This window comes from Mustela putorius, unplaced genomic scaffold (genome assembly GCF_011764305.1).
Source record: "Mustela putorius furo isolate JIRA1106 unplaced genomic scaffold, ASM1176430v1.1 tig00003834_pilon_pilon_pilon, whole genome shotgun sequence".
Taxonomy (NCBI): Eukaryota; Metazoa; Chordata; class Mammalia; order Carnivora; family Mustelidae; genus Mustela; species Mustela putorius.
Window position 1 is genome coordinate 106,312,801 of NW_025421987.1, and position 13,602 is coordinate 106,326,402.

At 49.8% G+C, this 13,602-nt stretch overlaps 1 protein-coding gene across 1 annotated transcript in view; it reads right to left on the reverse strand.

The window, feature by feature from the left end:
• The window catches only part of EPHB1 (EPH receptor B1), a 419,614-nt gene that overhangs the window by 72,922 nt on the left and 333,090 nt on the right, over positions 1-13,602 (reverse strand). Inside the window, exons 7-9 of the mRNA XM_004762462.3 lie at positions 12,161-12,323; positions 8,201-8,309; positions 7,310-7,374 (exon numbers count right to left, since the gene is read on the reverse strand). Of these exons, the coding sequence (XP_004762519.1) occupies positions 7,310-7,374; positions 8,201-8,309; positions 12,161-12,323 (337 nt within the window). The remainder of the gene's footprint in view (positions 1-7,309; positions 7,375-8,200; positions 8,310-12,160; positions 12,324-13,602) is intronic.

Consider the following 13,602-nt stretch of genomic DNA (forward strand, 5'->3'; position numbering starts at 1 on the left):
TAGGGATCAACACATAAAATCTGGTCCCTGGGAGGGACTTCATCCAATGCTCGGCCGCGGTACATTGATTACCCCCTCATTAGCCTCAACGTCGACAGGATGCTGTTCTAGGGATTATGGGAGCTATAGAAAAAGCAGAGCTCATGAGGTTCTTCTGACGATGAAGTCCAGCAGTACTGGGGAGTAGTGCCGGAGAGTCTAGAATCAGGAGCCCACACCAGGCCATGAGCTATAAATGCAGCAGAAACCAGAGAAGACAGACGGCCGTGGATGCCAGTGTTCCAGGTCACTATTCTAGAAGGACATGTCCCACGGTCATGCACTGCGGAGGAAGAAGCCTGGAGCATCTCGGGCAAAGCCAGAGAGAAGCCCACCATGGCATGAATGAGGAGAACGTGGCCAGCTTCAGTGTGGCAGAAGGGGGGACCGAGCAGGCAAAGCACTTACGGACCATCACGGGAGGGCCTTGACCGCGAAACCAAAGGCATTAAGATAAATGCCATCGGACACACAGAGCTGACAACTCTTCCATCTGCAAGGAAGGGATGCACTGAGCACAAGGCATTGGGGAATGCCTTTGACCGGCAGGCTGCTGCGTTCACCTGGATGCTGGGGGAAGGGGCTGGAGGCAGACAAAACAGCTGTGGGGTTGTTGTAGTCGTTAAAGCACAAGATACAGGGTTTTCCACCAGAGTGCTGCAGTAAGGACAAATGAAGAGGCAAGAGAAATTTCAAAGGGAGGATTGGTAGCACTTGCTAAGCATTTAAAGATGGGGGATTAAAGAGGGACAAGAAGCAGCCAAATCAATGCCAAGACGTGTGGAATAAAGTGGCACTGTTCACCACGTAAGGGACTTTGGGCCAGAAACCCCATTGTCAGGGAAGTCTGCACGCGTGCTTTTGCTCTTTGAACATGCAGATGAAATACGTGAGTGCCCGGAAGTCTGTCATAACGCTCAGAAAGGAAACAGAGCCAGAAGTCTAAATCTGGAGTTACGGATTGAGGAGGAACACGGGTGGTGGCTGAAGCTGTTGATGTGATGGGCAGTTTCTTGGAATAAACCTACCAGGAAAGCTTGGTGGGAACTAGACACAGTCTGTTCTGCCTGCTTCTGAGGGCCAAGAAGAGTGCAATAGGTAGTTGGGGTTTTTTGTTTGTTTTGTTTTTTTTGTTGTTGTTGTTTTTGTTTCCAGGAAGGAGCAGAGTTCTTGGGTGCCCAGCCAGGATTTGGGGAAGAATCCAAGAGGGGAGCCCCAAGGGAGGCAAAGGGCCTCAGTGGAAAAGCAGGGATCTGAGGAGGATCTTCCTCCCTCCTTGTATTTGGAAGTTTCACCCATTTTAGTTTGTTCTTAAAACCACAGTAATTGCCTCAGACGAGTCTCCAGCAGAAGGAAAGCGGGCCACAGGCTACTTGCTATTGCACAAAGTACTTCAGGAAACAGAGTGTAACCTCTCCCTGCTTCTTGGCATCAATGACCAGCATAGACAGGTCTTTCCAGGCAAGGCCCGCTGGTTCTAAGCCATCGAAGTCTTGGGAACCCAAAGGCAACAACCAAGGCATTGCTCATAAATTTCCTTGACATTTAATAAGCACCCACTGAAAATCCTGCCACTTTTTGCCCCTGGGGGCCTTTCCTCTACTCCTCGTAGGCCCTCATTTACTCACAACCAGTTACCAACATTCCTGTTACCCCCAGAAGAGGTAGCCAAAAGAGTAGACTCTTTATCCAAAGTAGTCTGCCTCCTCCTCCAACAGGCTCCCCCTGACCTTTACCCCGGTGCCCAAGGTGATTTCCAGCGGGCTGGCTGCTGTTCCTCTACAGTTTTGAAATACATCTACCACCCAGAGTCAGGAAGGATGGGCGTGGAATCTTGGCGAAGATGTGTTTCTGGGTCTAATCTAGGCCAGTCTCCCACCTAGAGCAGCAGTAGGCAATCTAGCCTGTCCTTGAATGCTTCCAGGAACAGAGAGCTTACCTCCCCACAAAGCAGCCTGTCTCTGAGTTGGATAGCTCCAGTTGTGGTGGGGGTGCTCCCTACTGAATCAAACCTCTGCCTACTCTGATCTTTCCCTCGATGGTTCTATATAACTTCATGAAGGATGACAACATTTTCTCCTTTCCTTTGCCATAAAGGTATCATGCTTGATCCCTGCCCATGTTTCTCCAGCACCGAATGGGTGTTTCCAAGTCTCTAAGGTAAGAGATCAGAACTTGCCACCTTCCACGGGCAGGATGCTTGGACAAAAATACTCTTCTCGTAATGGAGATCACTGTAGATGTACTCTTACTAGCACAGAGGATAGTATGTCTGTGTATCGCCTCCTCTGACCTGGGGGACCACAGAGTCAGACAGACCTGAGTTTAAAACCTTGTTTTGCAATGAATTCCAAGATTCTGGACAGGATACCTGTCCTCTCTGAGGTTGTTTTTTCACATGCAAAATCTACTTCATGGGACAGTTATGAGGCTTAAATGAGTTACAGAAGTAAAGTGTTTAACACAGTAAGTACTCAAAACTGGATATTATTTTTACTATTATTTTACATCAATAACAGTGCTTGGCTCTTCACTTGGCTCTATATCACTCATATTAAACATGTGGTAAATTAAATACCTACACATTTTCACACAAACGAATAGCAAGTCAGGTCTCCTCATTTCTGTGTTGCTTTATTTTTGTTTTAACCTAAACATTAGATTCTAGATTTATCCCTCTAACATATCATCTTGCAGATTTCAAATTAGCATTCAAAGCTGTTGGATAGTTCTGAATTCTGATTGTTTTATACAGTGTTAGTTATGCTCTCCAACTGTTACCTACAAGCTTGATAAGCATCCCTCGGCTTGCTTGCACCTGACTCATGAATTTAAAAAACAATAAAATGAACAAGAGTTTGAATTGGACAAGGACTAGAATAAAGCTAGTGACTTCCTACCTGGCTGACAGAATCACTAACCCACTTTCTTTGGGTCTGAACACAAGCTCCGTACTCATTTTGCACTGCTTTCCCGTAGGAGATCATCATATATTCTTGCCAAAATAAAAACTCACTACATCTGCAATTCCTCTTGAAATCACTAAATGTATAACTCTAGTAAATGAGACGAGGTCCCCATTCTTTTTTCTTACTGATCATCTGTGTTTCCTCAGGATCACCAAATTCAGGTTGTAAATGCCCAGGACCCACATGCTTTGGTCTCTACAAGCATTTTGCAGGGATCAAGCTCACACTCCTGTTCTGTCATCTCAGTACTCTGTCCTCTTGCCCGAGGTGGAAATTAGAGCTTTCACTAGTCCCTGGTCACATACCCTGTTTGGTTTTGCTTTTCTCGAGGCTTGACAACAGCTCCGTGATTATTAGCTACAATTGCCTGCAACCCGGAGATGGTTGTGTTAGAGTTCCTTCCTGAAAGGCAAGGGCTTTCCAAACTCTTTCCTTCCCAAACTCTTTCCTTTCTCTCCCCCTGCCCCTCCCCAGTTCAGCCAACTCAGAAATCAGGGAGGCACCAGCTGCTATTGAGTGTGTAGTTGTACAACCTCCATAAATACCAGTAGTATTTCCCAAATGCAGAATCCACTGGAAATTTTCTAAGACAGATTCCCTGGCCTACTATTCACTGGTCATCCTGTTCAGGCAGTTTTTAGGCTGCCGGCAAGCACCTTCTGATATCTGGTTCCCCGAAATCATGAGAATACACAACCATCCGTCTGCCTCTCCTTGGACACTGGAAAAGCACGGTCCCACCCAACCTTGAACATGAACCACAGGCTTCCACGCTCTTCAGCCAAGCATCCAACACTGCATCCAATAGATTCTCTTCCCAACTTGCCTTCCCTCTAATCTCTCTCTCACCCCAATCCAGCCTCCCGTTGACACGCTTATTCACGTGCTGCAGGCTCAGAGGAGGGCCATGAACCGGTGTCCGAGACAGCACACTGCTCTCAAAGTGAACAGCTCTACCATGTCTGGACGGGCTAGAAAAGGTATTCCATCTTCAAAGGTTCCTGTTATTTCTCCTTCAGCCTTTGCATCAGCTTGAAAGGAGGGCCTGGGAGGGCAGGGACCACTGGCCTCTAAGGCACCCTGTGCCCTGCCTAAGGGAAAGAGGGGCGGGACTCTGATGAATGCAGTCGGGAAGCTGTTGTAGGTTTCCTGTCATTCCCTGGGCAGGAGGTCCTCAGAACTGCAGCTGCTAGCCACACCTCACCACGAGGGGCATGCATGTGGGCGGTCCAGGTAGAGTCTGTAATCCACAGGCTCACATGTGGATTAGACATAATTGACCTTTCCGCCTCCTACAGTGGGACCAGAGGAGGGGGAACCAACAAACTACCAGCCAGGTAGTTAGTCCTCCTAGGACTAGGGTTAGTCCCCACTCGGTTCTCACCTGCTGCTGATTGCCGGGCAGACTGAGCTTCTGCCACATGGAGAGAGCATGGGCTCCATAGCCAGACTTAGTGTGCCATCAACCTCTGCCGCCTAGGAGCTGTGTGACCAGGGTAAGTCACTTAACCTTCCTGCATTAGTGCCTGCCTCCCAAGGTGTTGTCAGGGTGGGATGAGTCGAAGGGAGCTTCCAGAACAAAGATCCCACCTTGAGGCACAAAATAGGCTTTTCTGTGGCTAAATATTCCTACTCCTTCCCCATCCTGGGCCAGACATGTCCTCCGTCTGAGTTGGGAGTTTTCTCCTCTGTTCCAAGTGTGTTGAGCTTGACTCCAGCTCAACAGCCTTTCAGCTGTGATTCTCCAACAGTAAGAGCCTGGATCATAGCGAGGGATGTGCACAGCAGAAAAAGCACGAATGCAGTTCAAGGCACGCAACTGTGAGTTTAGGGAAGCAGGTGGCAAGGAGGAGCCAGGGTTAGGGGACAAGATAAAAAGAACAGTCATGAACAGGGGCAAGGATGCTTCCAAAAGGTGAGCGGAATGGAAAAGAAGACAGCCTTCTAAGGCAGCCACGGGAGCAAACTCTGGCTCTGCCAGGGTCAGCAACCACGCAGCTCATCACAGGGGGTGCCATGGGCTCAGCCCCGCTTGCTGGCCGCAGCAGGCACCATTACTGCAGACAGAGGACTGGTTTCTCTGTGCATCCTAACGACTAGGGAGGCCTCCTTCTGTTGGCCTCAGAGGTCACAGAGTCCCCCCAGAGGGGCTCCGGCTGTTGTGGAAGCATACCTCTGTACATATGGCAGGCCTAGCCCACCCCTCCAGAGCAGGAGAATGGCCAGATTTCAGGTTGAAGTGGCCCAATGGGCACCAAGCTGCACTTGGACTCCATGCCTGGGGACTCTCTGTATACCCTGCCCAAAGAGTGACAAGGCTTAGCTTGCTTGTCTATTACAAAGGGGAGCTCCTTCTTAGGGTACCCCATTCTCACCCTAGGTCATCTCTAGGCTCCAAAATGGCATTCCTCCTCTTGAACCCGATGTGGCATCCTCCGCAATCAGGTGGACACAGCCATCTCTAAATGTGACATCAAAAGAGCTCAGAGGATGCCAAATTGGAACTGGACTTCACAGTGGCTCTTAGTATGGCCAGAAGTTAGCCCAGAGCAGGGGGTGGTTGGGAGTGATGTCAGAATCCCGAGGCAGAGGTGGGGAAGCAGGCAGATAGAGAAAGGCCCTCAGGTAATTCTGATGCTCAGTAGGGGGAGGGGTGTGGAACCCTCCCTTGAGAATCAGAGATGGTCCAAGTCTGTGTTATTCAGCTGAGGAAGCTAAGGCCTTGGCTGGAAGGGCAAATGCACATGTTAAAATAGGTAAACGCAACTGTAGATTTTGCAGTGAGGCTCAGAGTCAGGATGTAGGAAAAGATTGAGAACACAGCCCTGGGAAACCAGTTACAACTGGTTAAAATGAAGGACAGAGTGGCCAGGACAGGGAAAGAAGGAAGGTAGATGGGATTCTGAGTGTTGCAGGAACTTTTCTGGTAATCTTAGACGGGGGCCCCTTCTCCTAGTCCCGCACTGTTTGTGCTGCTGCTTGGTCCCCTGTGGGAGAGTTTCAACGCCCCAGAGCCTCCAGGGAGCCCCCACCTCCCTCCCAGTAACAAGTGCCTGGGAACAGCAGCCAGCCCCCGGGGCTCCGTCCTCTACAGACCCATGGCCGTTTCTTGGTCTTGGATTGAAAGCCTCCCAGAGAGCAAAGCCGATTTTCCAGAATAGCCTTTGTACCGCCCCAGCTGGCACTGGCTCCTCTGAGGTGGGGCTGCTGGGTGATGGTCCCAGCCTCACCTTCCTGCCTTGTTGAACCCTTGGAGAAGGGAAGAGTGTGGTCTGGGAGAAATTTTACCCTTGAGCCCGTATTTGCTCCAGGAGCTGCCCACGAAAGGCAGGCTGAGGGTGCGTGTGTGTGTGTGTGTGTGTGTGTGTGTCCACGAGGTCTGTCTTCCATGCTCACTGCTGAGCGAACAGGAAGAAAGGACGGGGGGTGGGGCATTTCACTGAGCAGGGAGGAGTTTAGGTGAAACGCAGCTTCCAGAAGGAGCCTGTGACAGAGCACAGTGCAAAGGGCTGGCATGGATTTCTGGGGGCATCAATGATCCCCATCATCGGGGAATTCAAAGGGAGTTATTTAGAATGAGAACATGGCCTGGGGAGCTAAGTTTTCTGGAAGTGGGGAGGTGGCCCAGCTGACCTACGGGGACCTTGTTCAGATCCTGCAATATTGTAATGACACAGATAAAAGAATCATTTTGACATAGGACTTTATACTGTACATTGGTGACAAGGAATTTTAGTTAGAAAAATATTACACATAGTTTTAAAAAGAGAGAGAGATGGGTAGGATAATGAGTGAGAAAAACTTTTAAAGGTACTGCTTAAAAGAAAACACTTGGGAGATACCCCAACACGCTGGCCTCTTGGGCTCTGCTATCTTTTTAATTCCCTGCATTCATGTTCTCTGGCTTATCTGTGAATTTGGCTAACACATTCCCCAGCCGCTCAATTGGATAAGATAAGGCAGAAGATGTTAATGGAGAACCCTCCATCCTTTCCCACTGAGTCTGATTTCAGGATTCATTGACTTGCTAAACCCAATCTTCTCCCTGCATTCTGTGTCCTATATGGGCTTATCAAGGTGGAAGATAATCTACCCAATGGGCACCCAATGAGTGCCCGCCATGGGCAGACAGCAGAAGGGGCGGGCAGTTTGTGGCTCCGGGGAACCTGCAGAGAGAGGCGTCTGCTGGGGCTCTGGGGGCGGGAAGGGGTTCTGCGGTTGGGACCAGCAAGTCTGGCTATAGGGAGCAGTCCAAGCGCTCACCTCCTGTACCCTGCGGTGGGTATGTTCTTTCTACTCACCTCGGCCGGTGCTATAATGCTGGAGCTTATCGCTGTACACAGCCTCTTTGCTGTAAGCCCGTTTCCTGCGGAGGCAAGCAAGAGGAGCTCTTTCAGCTGGTGCCCAGGCTCGCTGCCCTGCTCCGGTGTCCGCCCAGCTCCCCTGCCCCTGTGGGAGGCTCACTCAGGCGTCTCCCGGGGTTGGGAGCGGGAGCTCTCTCACTTGAACATTTAGCTCCCATCCTGTTTCCTGGCCTGACCACCACCGTGAGCACTCGGATCAGCTTTCCAGTCAAGGTCTTTCAGAGGCCAGGCGGGGCCGTGGGTCCCCCATCAGTCGGGGGCAGACATGCTGAGGACAGCCATCAGCTCGCGGGAACAGCTCCGGGGAAGCCAGCTCCACCGCTTTCCGCAGCAGCTGAATCTGGGCTAAGCCCTGAAGGCAGGAGCAACTGTATGAAAAATTCACAAGGCATCAGGGCCCGCCCTTCCGCAGAGCTCAGAGTTCCCATTTTCCTCCATGGCTCCCCTCTTGCCCGCCTGCCTTGTGCCCTCTGCCGGGGGCCTCCGCTCTCTAGCCAGAGGATGGGCTGCCGTGCAGGATGCGATGCTCAGGTGGGTCAAATGTAATTTGGGAACTGTCACTCTGACACGCAGGGGGAGTGAAAGGACCTTGGAAGACAGATGCTGTTGACTCACAGCCTCGCCCAGCTCTTCGGCACAGAGCAAACACATAATCTGGCAGATTCTAGGCTGCCCACGGAGTAAGACGGAGGGATGACCATGAGATGGACAGCATGTCTGCAGACCGTTAGGCCCCGTCCGGTCTGTGTGGCCCAGGAGGGGCCTGCATGTGGCAAGGGGCCTCCTGGATCTGAGGCGAGCTGGCGAGCATGGAAGCGGAAGGCCTACCTGCTGCAGACGATGGAGATGGCCACCAGTGACACTACGAACACCACCCCGGCGGCCGCTGAGCCAGCAATCAAGGGCAGCTGCTCCCTCAGCTCGGACTTGTAGTCATCTAGGGGAGAAAGAGGCATTTAAGTCCTTCCCACATGCCCTTCCCATACCACTGGGACTCAGCACAGGACACCAAAGACTTGATAAATAGACAGCTGCATGTACATGTAGAGTACAGCTTCTCTGCTTCAGAGCCAGAAGCCCAATGGAAGCAAAGAGTGATCTCCAATCACAAACAGGTAATAACAACTAAAACCAAATGACAGCCACCAAAAAAATGAAATAGCAGCGACAGAGAGAAGCTGAGAACTAAATGCTGATGACATCTGTCCCCACAGCAGAGGTGACACCAGTCCACATCCCTTCATCTGGAAGGTCTCTCCAAGACTGGTCAGTCACACTAAGAGGAAGACTGAAAAACCCCTGCGGGAGTATCTCTAAAACAAAAAGGTGTTGAAACACAGCAGAGCGCACAGACTCATGGAGCAGATTATTTCCAGAATATCTGCGGCCAGGCAGCCCTGCACCAGGTGCAAAGGAACGGCCAGAAATGACCCAGCACTCCACAGTTCCCATTCAAGAACAGAATCAAGGCCTCTGCCAAGGTCAGAACCATGCTGTATGACGCAGGGGGAAGGGAAGTCCCTGAGTCATAGAGGTCGACAGAGCTCGCCCAATGCCTGGCTTTCCTGCATGAAAGCCCTATGCTCTTGCACAAAATCTTTAGTCCCTCTGACCACAGACACTTTTCTGCTAACAAACAAACAAACAAACAAACAAAAATTAAAATGATCAAATTATGTGAGGCATATTTCATATCTACATTATCACAGGTGCCCCCAATACTAATACTTTTTGACCTAATCTGTACAGGCTGGTACAATAATAATTGTGGTCATTCTTTCACCTGGTGCTCCGGACGGAGGCACATGGAGATCAATATTATATGTTCTATTACAATGAGGGTTGCCAGATACACTAAACAAAAACACAGACCCACCATTTAAATTTGAATTTCAGATACACGATGAATAATGTTGTAGTCTAAGTATGCCCCAAACATTGTGCGGGAGATACTCGGACCTAAATATTGTTGACTCTTTGTCTGAAATTCTAATTTATTTGGCCATCCTATATTTTACCCGGCAACCCTAATGGCAGCAGTTCTCTTGAAGCAAAGCTCCCTGTGCCCTGCATCAGAATCACCTGAGCCCGATGATTAAATATGATTATTTCTGGGCCTCTCCTCAGATCTGCTGAATCAGAACCTCTGAGTAGAGAACAGGACATCTCCATATGTACCAAATACTCCAGGCGCTTCTCAGAGTTTAAGAACCACTCTTCAACACCGTGGGTGGAGAAAGCCTTCCAAAGACAAGGATGTGGTTCTTGAGGCCAACCACTCCATAGACAACAATTTTAAAGACTGAGGGTAGAGTCAATTTTCCTCAGCTGAGAGCGTTCTGGAACATATATGTTTAACAAAAAATAATTTGGCACCAAAAAAAAAAAAAAAAAAGGAAATTCAAGGAATCACAGTGAAGAGTCCATAATAAACATCTTTATAACTTAAAAACTTCATAAAGCAATGTGACCTTCAGTCTTTAAAACTGATTTCTAAAGAATGAGAAGCTTCAAGAACCGACATCCTTATCTGTAGAAGGGTCTTCTTCCGCTCAAGGAATTGAAGAATGACTCTCAAACACCAGGGAGCCTAAGAATCTCCTGGACTGTTTGATAAACATGCAAATACCATACTTTATGAGTGGGTTTAAAAAAAAAAAAAGACAGCTAAGCCAAAAGTAGGCACACTGTTGCTAACAGCAGCCCAGGGCCATGATGTCTTCGCCGGCATGTGGTGGTCCCCTGCCCCCCAAAGTGTGGTCTTTGACCCTGGGCAGAATCCCATGGGTCCTCCCTGCTCCAACGACCCTACCATTGATCACCCTTCAGACTCACCTTCGTGCTGAAGACAGGGCCTGAAGCCTCCGTGAACTTAATTACTACCGATGTGTGAACCTCAGTCATTAAGATAAATACTCCTGAATTTGGCCACTTACCAAAACTCTCTTACATCTAGCCCCTCTTGGGTTTATAAAACTTAACTGCCAAATGTAAAAGGAATAGTCTTCTTGGGAGAAATTTGTTACTTCTTGATTTGTCTAGCAGAACTGCCAAGGGCTCAGAGCATTCTGAGTTTTGGGTTTTTAACCCTGTGTACTTCCTGATGCCAAAGTACCCATAAATAGAGATGGTAAGTGAGGTGCAAAGAGAGGACAGAGTCCTTCGGGAACAGGAGACGACGGCCTGCGCTCTTTTCACACCGGCAGCGTCACTCATCTGAGCAAACTGACTGGCCTTTCTACCCCATCTCACCATCCTCAAATTATGAGTGAAGAGTCCCCTAAAAAATAAAAAACACCCTCAAAACGGGTTGCAAAGACCAAACCTATAGGAGCCAGCTCACGTGAAAGCTCATGTGAAAGCAGCCGGGTACAAATCACTGGGAAGGCGCAGGCCCGCCACAGGGGCAGCCCCCGCCCAGCTGGGGTGCAGAGCCCTCATGCTACAAGGCCCACCAGATATTGGCTTCTTTGTAATTTTTCCCAAGAATAAGCACACTATGGTTCTCATGTGAAATAATCTGATCTTTAAAATATTTCTGTTGGGGGCGCCTGGGTGGCTCAGTGGGTTAAGCCTCTGCCTTCGGCTCAGGTCATGGTCCCAGGGTCCTGGGATCTAGCCCCACATCGGGCTCTCTGCTGAGCAGGGAGCCTGCTTCCCCCTCTCTCTCTCTCTGCCTGCCTCCCAGCCTACTTGTGATCTCTGTCTGTTAAATTGAAAAAAAAATAAAAAATAAAAAAATATTTCTGTTGGATTTTTAAATTATTAAAAATTATAATGGGAGTAAATTAAAAAAAAAAAAAACACCTTAAGTCCTATCACATGCCTAGTCTGAGAATTGCTGGCCTAAAGTAAAATGTTCTGGAAGGGCAGACTATTTTGTACACAGTGTAAGTAATACATAAAAAATGAAAGGCTTTCAGTTGAAGAGGGTGAGGATAGACTGATATTTGGAAAACTATCAGGCAACAGCTCATAAACGAATAAATAAAATAGATAGATAGTAAGTAGATAAATAAAAGCACGCACCATGGTAAATGGCTGGTGAAGGGAGTGAGTGAGCCCAAGAAGGTAGCCAGCCCATGCTCAGAGCTCAGGCTTCAGGGAAATCAGATTTCCATGACCGTTCAAAAGGGTGATCTCAGAGGACTGGGACAGATAGTTATAATAGGGAACTAACAAAGCCCAAAGGTGGAAGTATTTTGGGGGACAGACTTTCTGGCCTTGGGGATGGTTGGGAAGACAGTGTCTGTTATCTCTGGTGACACAGAACCTACTGGAGTCCCATCTGAAGCTGCTTCAGATAAGCTGAGCTGCTGGGTACAAGGGACTGCTGGGTCCCCATTCTTGCCCCTTCCTGGGCACCTTAGCAATTAGGCTCGGGTGCTCGCTTCGGCAGCACATATACTAAAAATAGCAATTAGGCTTGGCTCCCAGTGCCCCAGAAGAGGAGATGAAGTGGGAGTGAGGATAAAATAGAGGAGGCACCAGGCCCTGAGCACATGGCCCCCAAGATTCGTGTGGGGGCCTATGACCTTCTGCTCATGGAGCAAAGACCCTTCGAAGGCCAACTCCTGAGATGCCAGCAGAGAAACAAGCCAGACTTCAGGCAGATGCCCTGCCTTGTGAATCACGAAAGTGTGCACGGCCCCTCCAGAGGCAAGGGAGCGGTACCAGAATGCAGTGACAGGTTGGTACTGGGGCTGCAAGGCAGCCTCTCAGTGCTCCCCCTGACTCCCCCTGCCCCCAAGTGCTGGCCCTGTACTAGTTCACTGGCCCGTCTCTTACCATCCGTCAGCGTCTGGAAGCACATCTTGCCGCTGAACTTGCCGTAGCCGGCCACTGTGCGGGCTCGCACTTGGACCACGTATACCATGCCGGGCCGTAGGCCGTCAATCCTTGCCGTATTGGTCTGACTCCTGGCCATTGAGGAGTTAAACTCATTGTGCTCCTGAAATAATGAGCAAGAACAGTTTGTAGCCGGCTCCTGAGAGCCCCATCCCCCGCTGCTCTGCCCTGGAGCTCCCAGGCCCCATGAGTGGGATGCTGCCAGCAGCCACAGGCCCTCCCTCTGAATGGGGGACGGTCTGGCCTGGACCAAGGGCATGAAGAATCAGCTGTGTTTCATGTCGGGGGGGGGGGGTTGCTCTCCAAAGGAAATCTCTGAGCAAACGGCTGGGCTCTCCAGGCCTGGCTGGGGGACTCACTGTCATTCTCTGCTCCTTTCCCTGCAAGGGTTCATGGACAGAATAACAGAACACATGCAGCTTTGCAAAACCCTGTGGTGTCTCAGGTCAGTAGAAGCAAACTGGACAACATCTGCCCTTTTTCTTGCTCCTACTGAGGCCTCGTCTTTTCTCTCCTCACTCAAAATCTCCCGGTTGGTCACTCCTCCCCGTGGCTGTTCTAGACCACCCTTTAAGCCCCCACAAGTCCTAGTCCTTAGCTGAGTGACTTGGCGTCCACTCTGCAACAGAGCCCGAGGCCATTCTGGATAGTCCCTGCTACCCGCAGAGACTTTGCTTCTGCTTCTCACCCTTCCGACTCCTCTACCTATCGGGGTCCCCTTCTAGGGTGCTTCCTCTTTGCTGCGGATCTTATGGAATCTTTCATTTCTGCCTACACGTTTGTAGCCTCCCATTTCTTCTGCTACTCTCGCCCCACCAAATCCCAACTTCTTTTCTAAAAAAAGATCTCTGACCTTCCCTAAAACTATGACCTAATAAAAACAAAATTCCTAAATCTACGTTGACAGGCCTGTCATGAGGAAGCAATTCTAATCTCACATCCCCCAAATTGCTACTTTGCTGTCCCTCCAGGAACCACACCCCCAGACCCACGGCCTTTGCTTAGGCTATTTTCCCTGTCTGAAATGCCTCTCTCCAATGCTCCGTGGCATGCTGCCGGTTCCCAGTGCCCACACTTCTAAGGCCTCCTCTTCCAGGAAGGCTTCCCATGGGCTGTTTTCATTGCTTCTCTTTATCGTTATATCCTACTCTCAGCTCCCTCGTAGATACCAGCCTGGCCTCTGGTCATTTCCATGTGCACATCCTAGAGATTGCGGGTTATCTCCAAGTGTGCAGGAACAAAGGTTTCGAATCTGGGCCTGCCCCTGTTTGCACCATCAATCTTGGAGCAGAATGGGGAGCATTGGTGAAACTGAAGAGCTTGGGTCACGGAGAGGAAAGCTCCCAAGCCCTGTGTGCACATCTGGGGCTCCCTGATGAGTT